This window comes from Lactuca sativa, chromosome 8 (genome assembly GCF_002870075.4).
Source record: "Lactuca sativa cultivar Salinas chromosome 8, Lsat_Salinas_v11, whole genome shotgun sequence".
NCBI lineage: Eukaryota > Viridiplantae > Streptophyta > Magnoliopsida > Asterales > Asteraceae > Lactuca > Lactuca sativa.
Window position 1 is genome coordinate 121,721,743 of NC_056630.2, and position 9,615 is coordinate 121,731,357.

Sequence of the window (9,615 nt, forward strand, 5' to 3'; positions counted from 1 at the left end):
ATAAATTAGAAATATATAAAAAAAGATACTAAAATCGATAAATGAAGCTTCATCCCCATTTATGGAGAAATGAATAGCTTTGCTTCATATTTGAGGAAATACTATTCATATCTCCATAAATGAAATAATAAATAAAGTATATTACCTTTTTAAGTCATTTTTTCCAGCTTACCTAGAGTACTCAGTAATAAGAACTAAATGTGTACAGTTAAACAAGTTAAATGGTTAAATGTGGACGAAAAAAACTCAATGACCAAATGTGTATAAATCGAAAAATATATTATTCTTTTAAGTCATTATCTCTAGAATTAAATTAGCTTTTATAAACCAAATGTAATTTTAAAATAAATATGTTCAATCTATATCTAAAAATAAAATAAAATACACATAAATTCATGATTTATTTTTCTTTACAAAATAATATTAATATTGATACAATTTTCATATATTTTTTAAGTTAAAAATGAGGTTGGTTTGGGTTGCTAATAAGTGTTAAAATTTTGGTATCATTGGATTGGGTAAGTTAACGAGAATGATAACATTTTTTTAGGGATAATGACGCAACGGTCTTATTATATATTTCAACGTTACTCTTTCAGTCTGTAAAGTTTTTTTCGTGTCTTTTAAGGGAATAAAGTTATTTTTATCTTGTCTAATTGGTCCTTATTGTCAAAACGAAGGGGTAACCCGGTTACCCCCTTAAGCCAGCTCACTTAATTGATCTATTTATTTATTTGTTTATTATAAACGAAATGACATGTCTTTTTACCTCACACACTGTCACACTTTCTCTCACACAGCGAGCTAAGAGCTCCTATTCATCATCTTCTTTATGGCCACCATCGTCTCCGACAACTTCCATGGTGCTTGATTCTTTAATTTTCACAGGATAAAGTTAATGAATATCAAACCACAACAAAACCCAAATCAAAATTACCTTGTAATCAAAACCGAACAATATCAACATCAAAATGTTGAAAATCAAAACCTGATGAAAATCTCGATTCCAAAATCAAAATCAAAGCTAAAAATCAAGACCTAATGAAAATCCAGATTCCAAATGAAAAATCAAAACATGGTGAAGATCCCAATTCCAAAGCAACCATGGGTTCCAAAGCAACCATTGATTTTAATATCTAAATTCCATAATCAAAACCAAAGCCAAAAATCAAAATCAAACCTGAGGAGTAGGTCTCGAGGAAGCGACCATCGATTCCAAAGCAACCTAAGTTCAATTAAACACATCGAACACCCATGAATACCCACTTCTATAGGTTACGTTATACTTTGAATCGATTGGGGTTGCGAACATTGGGTGGATCGTTGTTTTAGGGTTAGCTCTTTACATCGCGTTCTTCGCCCCTGGTATGGATCTGGTTCCATGGACGGTGAATTCTAAGATATACCCGGAATCGTATAAAGGGATATGTGGAAGGATGTCGGTGACGGTGAATTGGGTGTCGAATTTAGTGGTGGCGCAGAGCTTTCTCTCGATTGCAAAAGTTGTTGGGACTGGTTGGACGTTCTTAATTTTGGTTGTCATTGTTGTTCTTGTGTTTGCGTTTGTGTTTGTGTTTGTGCCGGAGATGAAAGGGTTGAGTTTTGAGGAAGTCAAAAGGATATGGAAGGAGAGAGCTTGGGGGAGGAGCAAGTGATTTCAATCTGAAGCCCGAATTCAGGCTTCTCTTCATTTATTTTGTAAACGTGTGCCTAGTAATTGTATTGAACATTCATCCGAAAGGAGTTTGGAAATTTGATGTAGTTAGAAAACCTTAGAAAGAGCTATGATTCATTTGAGTTGAGTTAATTGGAGGAATCTGAAACATTTTGTATTAAACAAAAAAAGTCAAATAATCAAGTGTGACTAGGGAAGTCAACAAACAAAAATGATACATGGCATATAAAACCTATTGTATTAGGTTGAGTGACCAAATGAACAGGTAAAAAAAAACATTATTCCTTTAAAAAAGCACAAAAAAAAACTTTAGAAATTAAAAGAGCAAAATCAAAATATATAAGTGTGTTTTTACATCATTTTCCCTATTTTTTAATAGATAATTAGATTTGATTGTATTGTTAATAGAGATAGTCTAATCCTCGCACCTAATTCCTAACATACACACATTTTGTCATAACACAGTTAACACCCCATTCCTAATATTGCACATAGTCCTTTTGTCATAAACCTTTAATATATAACAATTTTTTTAAGACGGCTATTTGGTGTTTTTTGTGATCAATCACAATGCGACAAATGAGATATCAAAGTGACCGTGAAAAAGACAAATAGATCAAAATTTTATGACCATTAAACTGTGCCAAATATTATATTACTCAAATCAATAGTTTTGAACAATTCTATTACAAAAAGTAAACGCCTATGGATACAAGAAATATCGTCAGCAGTTCATGTGATTCCGATGTCTATACTAAAAAAAAGAGAAATTTAACCTTTCAAGCAAAAAGGATAACAAAACTAGTAGTATACTACGAGCCCAATCATCAGTGGATGATCAATCAAAACATACCTCACCGATCCTCATGGTGCTCAACGAGAGTAGAGCCTTCTTCTTTCACTACATACTGAATCTAAGAAAGATTCTACAAAAAGATTCCACCATCTAACGCATTGACATCAAAGTCCTGACCCTTTTCTCCCTTTCAACTTTTTTAGCAGTTGGGGTTCTCTTCAATCTGTGCAATTCCTCCATCACCACCTTCTCGACAATGTCAATGGAGTTTAGCAGCTTCTTTTGGGGTGTCAGGAACTCTGAATCTCCGCCATCTTGATTTGTAACGTCTGTAAATATCTTCAATGGCGGTGGTCTGAATGTCTTCGTTGCTAATTTGGGATTTGGGGTAACTAAAGAAAGCTCGTGCTCGAGGTGAGCACCAAATGGTGAAGGATCATGAACAGCAGGCTGATGATCAATCCTTACTGGGTTTGGGCTCCCCAAAACTTGACCTCCGCCATCTACCAAATGCGCTCTTCTTCTCTCAATTGCCTGTGTAACGAATTCATCATATAATCAATACCATGTTTCTGTGCAATCCAATTATTGGCAACATTGATCAAGAATGAAATCAAGAAATGCTAATTGGAAGCCATTGAAAGGTTTAAGGAACATAATCGAATGAAGGTTAACAAAATCCAGATCTACATGGAAACATATAACTGCAATCTATCGATTTGATGTCTTGATTTAGAAGAAGATATTAATTGTGTTAGGAGAGTCATACCCGAACGACATGAGTGATGTCACCAAGAGGAGTACGTGGATACCAAGAAGGTAACACGCTCTGAGATCCCGGACGTCTTCCTCTACCTCGTCGGACAGTGCTACCTGATGGCGGAGTGTTCTGATTCCGGCTACCACGTCGATAGACCGTCCCCGGTGTTCCGAAAAGACCCCTCCCAGCACCACCTCCTCTAGCGGCGGCACCAGTAATGGTTCGAGTAGAAGGGGCCCCTTCCATCGGTTGACCTGAAGTCCCACCAGTCAACGGCGTCGCACCCCACCTGAAAGGAGTCCGGCTAAAACCCCTCTCATTATCACCATCGTCCGGAAGAATCCCTAAGCTATCGACCGAACCCCGACGAATACGGTATATATCTGCAACTCCGTTGTTTGGCCTCGCTAATCGGTCTCTTGCTTCCGGCATTTTTAATATTTTAATCTGCATAACAAAATCGATTATAGATCAACTAACTATTCACGAGAATCTACGACAGAAATCGGATATAAAATCACATTCATCGAAGTAAGATCTATTCACAATTTGAAACCAATTACTACTTTCACTATTCAGATGTTTCGCCGGAAATGGAATACTATGGAAACCTAAGTGGATTTAGACGAAAAGATTCCATTTCTCATTGACCTAGATGATAAATTGTTGAGTTGAAAATGAATAATGTTTACCTGATAACTGGTGTGTTATGGGTAAGAAATGTTGAAGGTGCTCAGATGAAACAACAATGGAGGCGACCCTCTACTTTTGAAGACGCCGTTGATGAACTGAAAGAGAAAGAGAGCTTTGGAAGAGGCGAAAATGGCGAATTTTGAAATGAAAATCGGGCGGTTTATATAACCCAAAAGCAATTTCCATTTCGAAAGGCGAAAATTATTTTTGAATAATTTTTAATTGTCGAGCACGAGACTGAAATTTCAGTGTAAGTTTTCAAAATTCAAATGTGTTTTCAATTGGCGGGGTGAATTTGCTCTTGTTAAGTTACTAAAATGCCCTTGGTGGTGGAAGACTGGAAGTTGTGTTTGTTCGTTTGTAGGAGGGTTGGAAGCGTAAAAATGTCAAAGCGACATGTCATATTAGATAATTTGAACATCAGTAAATAAGTCAAAGCAAACAATTAACAAATAATAATCACCATTTTTATTAGTTTGGCTAAATTACGGTTTCCTCCCCATAGTTTGTTGAACGTTAGAGACGACGTTCCAATAAAATAAATTTTAAAAGTATATGTAACTAAAATCAAGTTTTATAATATTATGTTAAATAATTTTTAAAAGTATTTCTTACAAAGATCAAGTTTTATTATATTGGGTTAATGATTTTATAATGATAATGCATTTGTTGGTATACACATTTAATCACTGAAATTAATTTCTAGGATACCATCAAATTAGGAGTAGAAAAAACTAAAATAAATAGGGTTTTTTTGGCTTCATAGCCCAACTTTAGCTTGTATTAGTTTGTAATGTTTTTTAAATGCTCCAAATTGTCTTCAATCTTCTCTTTGATTTCAGTTTGCTTTCGGCTGGTCTTCAATGCAATCTATTTACCTAATAAAAGAGTAGCATATTTGTCACGTGTCAATCAATTAGAGTTTCACATTAATTATTTGCCACTTGTCATTCTAAGGTTTTTCCTCATTAATTAAATTTTCACTAATTCACTCATCCATTTTACACATATCAAACACGTCAACAAAAATTTTATTTGTAATATCTATCGCCTAATTTATTAAATTATTAATTTTTTTTATCATTGTTCAATAATTACATTATAATTTAATTAAAATTATTTTTACCTTTGTAATATGTGATGCCCACAGGTTATAAACTAGTTGTGTATAAAAAGACAAACACAATCCATATTGGTGGAACATGACAGGCATTTCAAGTGTGATCTTGTGCTATGATGAAACACAAAGACTTTGGACTATATTTTCCGGCTTCTCTCAGCTAGCAACTCATATGGTCCATTTTTTCTCGTAATATACTCCAAGCTTCAAGCATAAAGTGATGTATACAAAACAATTCAAAATAGTAAAGTATCAAGACGTTCTGAATCAAAACTACAAATGTCCGAGTTTATTAATGAAATGTAATAAACAAAAACTAAAAGGATGTGTTATGCAAAATTAAATGTGCAAGATAAGTATATAAATATGCCTATCAATTGCTACAAAACCAGCTAAATTGTATTAGCCAGTCGAAATTATGTTTTTGTTTAGACTAAACTGCATAAATGGTCTTTGTGGTATGTCGAAAATTATCACTTTGGTCCAAAAAGTTTTGGACTAACACCAGAGGTCTAAAGTTTTCTTTTTGTTGCGAGTTTGGTCCAATTTGCTTTAACCCTTTTCATAACAACAATTTTGTCCTTACTTTTTCCTTTTTTAGTTTTTATTTGATTAAATACTTTTCTGATTAAAAAATTAATTTTTTTATAATAGAAATATAAAATACTCTCTCTCTCTCTCTACACATCCCAATAACACATACCACCATCATCTTCTTCAATCTCAGATCTTCGGGTCACGCCCTTTTTTGCCCGCATCTTCATATTCTCTCTACGAACTTAATGAAACTAATTTCTCTCAGGATCTTCTCATTTCTCTCTGTTTTGATTTGGGTAAAAAAACCAAATCGGGTTCATCCAAAAACGTAAGCAGAAAATTCCATATCTTCGATTTCCATGAAAAAGAGTTGGAAACAGACGAGCAAACCTATTTGCTAAATCTGTTCACCTGATGCTTTGATGTGTGCCTCCACTCTCAAAGAAAAGTGATTTGAAGAGGCAAAATCAAGCCGTATTTGAAGAGCCAGAGAAGTGATTCCCAGAAGATTCCCATATAAATACATAGAGAGAAAGATATTGTACTCTTCGTTATTACCTGATTAGGTTTGTTTTCGTGTTGTATCGCATCTTCAATTTGGGGATTCCTGAGGAGCCAATGCTCTTCGGTTGGTTATTGGTGTTTGGGTACCAACAACAGGAGAGTGGAGGAGGGAATGGAGGCGATAGAGATGTGAATATGTTGGGTTGCTATGAAGCCAACGATAAGCACAAGGAAAACGGGAGAAGGTTGTTGCCCTCTTGACAGCTGAAAAACCCCACCTCTGGTGGAGGTTTTCTTGATTAAAACTGAAAAAGAAGAAGGGAGGCAGTAACAACAAGTATGGGGGTGTTTGGGTTGCTTGTGATCGAGAAAGAATAAGAAAACATGGTTGGAACGGGGGGGTAACAACCTCCTTTTTGTGCTTGGGTTTTCCATAGAGAGACAAAGAGATTTATTTTTATTTTTATTTTAAATCTGAAAATAAGAAAAATAAATAAGAGGGAGAGAGAGAGAGAGAGAGAGAGAGAGAGAGAGAGATCTGACAAAATAAGCAAGAAAATAAAAACTTTTGACATTTGGTGCTAGTCCAAACTTTTTTGGACTAAAGTGACAATTTTAAGCAAACCACAAGGACCAGTTTATTTTTTTGTATAACACAAATGTGAGTTAAAAGGTAAACCACTTACACAATAAAATAATAAAAATAATAATTTTCTAAACACATATATAATTAGGGAAAAGTTCATTACCTAAATCACTAACCCTAAGATATTTTTAACCTCGTTATCTCGAATGATTTATTCATAATAAACTATTAATATCATATAAAAAACTATTTGGCATTTGCCTTTTCATTTATTATTATTTTTATTATTATCTTCTGATGTTACTTTGGTTGTATTATTCGGTCATTGATAGACAAATTCCTTCGACACAAGAAACTATTAAGGCATATTTGGTACAGAGTGTCGTTTTAAAAAGGAGTTTCATTTGGCACTACGAGCTATTAGCTTTTATTATTTGAAAAAAAAAATGTTAATCTAAAAACGTTTTAAAGTAAATTTTAGAAACTTTTAGTTATCCATGTCTTTTATCTTTTTATTTTTATGTATTTTCATACATTTAAAAGATAACAATTATTTTTGTTGAACATTAATGTTTAACTAAAGACTATTGACTAGTTTTACCAAACAACCATAAATGTATGAATTTATGTTTTCAAATAACAATGTATGTCTTAAGTATATTGTAATATCTGTTGGTTATATGTTTTGCAAATTAAAAATCATTAGAATTAAATTAAACTTTCAAATGCAATATATTTTGTAGGGTAATATTCAAAGAAATGGATGATGAATGGATGATAGTATCATTAAAAATGATACATAAGGTAAATGACATCTACTTTATACTAAACATTTGTGGGTTGTATGATAACCTCTGACATCTGAATGGAACCATTTAAATGTCACATCGTATTTATTTAGCATTTAAATAGTTTGTTATGACCTTTGAATGAATCAAAATCTTTTAAATGGTTAAGGAGCCATATATTCTCTCAACGGTTAAAATGTTGGAATCATTCGTCACAAAATTGTTTAGTTTTATCAACAATGCCTTAACTAAGAACACTATAAACTTGGAGCGTTAAAGGTTGAAATGACATGTGAACTCTTAGATCAGCCGGTATGGAGAGAAAAACATGCATAGGAACCGACGTGGCAGGAGAAAACCACGCATGAAGACCGCCCCGTAAGGGCGTAGGTGTATTGTGGATTAAAGACATTTACTATGATTATGACGCATTTGATTGGGTAGAATAAAACGATCAATATTTTGATTGTTAATGTATACGTAGGGGATAAAAAAAAGACTATTAATTTTAAAATTTGAACTACATCACATTTACCTATAAATACTAAAACTTTTATATATTTTCGACACTACAAACACATTTGTTTCTTTCTATACTCTCAAAAATTTCATTAGTTACTATGGATCAAAATCAAAATACTCTAACCAGTCCAAACACCCCAAGCGATATGTACACACATGTTGGTGGACACATGCACATGTATACACATGTTGGTGGATACATGCACATGTTAACATCACCAATTCAATAACAACACCTATTTACCAACCATCCATACATCACAAAACTACTTCCAACAACCTATACTACATTAATTTCATCATTCCCAATTCCAAGGTTTTCAACAACAACTTTCTCATTCTCAACCATTTCAAGCACAACCATCTTAAACCAAAACTCAAGTCTCATTTTCTCAAACCCAACCTACAAACCTTGAAGATGACGACGATGAAAGGATCCAAGAAACTCAACTAGCACCAACAAAAAGATAAAGGAAAGGAGACGGGTAAGAAACTTAGTCGAGTTGGATCGAAGAAGAGGAAGCGACATTAGAGAAATATTAGATATCTATAGTAGAAGACCAATAAACAGGCAGTGTATCAAAAAGAATAGCCAATTATGACTAAGCACCAGTTGTACATATATTTCTCTGTATTTAGATTACCTTTTGTACAAATCCCCATTCATGTGCATGTATAATTAGTGAATATAACATGGATTACAAGCCTCTTAAGGTATTAGAGCTTCACCTAATCTAACGAGTCTAGATCCTTTATTCTTCTCCCTATCGAAAACCTAATTCCAGTTGCTCTCATGGCACCTTCTAAAACTATCATTCAACTCACAGCCACAAGTCACTTTCCAATCAAACTCACAGCCGCAAACTTCCTAGTGTGGCGTAAGCAAGTTCAATCAGCCCTCATTGGCCTTGCCCTAGATGATTTCATTACTAGCTCTATAACAGAACCATCCAAAACTCTCACCAAATATGTCACCACCACGCCAAACCCTGCATACACATACTGGTATAGACAAGACCAAATCATCTTCAGCTTTATACTTGGCAGTTGCTCCGATGTTATTCAATTGATCCTCACTTCAGCCTCCTCTACAAAGGAAGTTGGGATCGACTAGGTACAAGTTATGCTAGTCAATCTCAACCCATAATTATCTCCCTCAAATCTAAACTCACAAATAACCATAAAGGAAATCACCTTATTGTTGATTTTCTCAATGATATGAGGATGTTTGCAGATGAACTTGCAATTGCATAAAGCCCTGTTAATAAGGAGGATCTCATGGTTCATATACTAAGTCAACTCGGAGACGAATATGGACCCGTCACTATTGCCCTCAAGATTCAAGAAACATCCATATCTTTCTCTGAACTATTTGATAAATTAGTTGATCTCTCAAGCTCTTAATACTATATTTAGTTTGATAGGCATCTATCACTATACCACACCCCCACATACCCCCTGAATAAAATGGGAATGTCAAACGTCGTCACCGCCACATACTGGCAACTGGTATGGCTCTCCTATATCTTGTGGGTCTCACTCTTTCTTTTTGTTCCCATGCATTTTAAACAACGATCCATCTCATAAACCGCACACCAACCCCTATTTTAAACTCCAAAAGTTTTTTTGATGTT

The 9,615-nt window shown here is 34.2% G+C and overlaps 1 protein-coding gene across 1 annotated transcript; it reads right to left on the reverse strand.

Annotated features, from left to right (window-relative positions):
- Positions 1-2,297: 2,297 nt before the first annotated feature.
- On the reverse strand, positions 2,298-4,099 carry LOC111884033 (protein POLYCHOME). The gene is made up of 3 exons (XM_023880363.3): positions 3,924-4,099; positions 3,241-3,678; positions 2,298-3,005 (listed from the first exon to the last, which is right to left on the reverse strand). Exons 2-3 carry the CDS (start codon positions 3,661-3,663, stop codon positions 2,622-2,624), a joined length of 807 nt encoding a protein of 268 aa, XP_023736131.1. The 5' UTR covers positions 3,664-3,678; positions 3,924-4,099; the 3' UTR covers positions 2,298-2,621.
- Between the last annotated feature and the right edge of the window lie 5,516 nt (positions 4,100-9,615).

Bases quoted from the DNA above. Each gene is read 5' to 3' on its own strand.
- LOC111884033 (XM_023880363.3), bottom strand. From the start codon at position 3,663: ATGCCGGAAGCAAGAGACCGATTAGCGAGGCCAAACAACGGAGTTGCA. The intron at 3,006-3,240 runs GTATGACTCTCC...TTCGTTACACAG, and splicing joins ACATCACTCATGTCGTTCGG to GCAATTGAGAGAAGAAGAGC.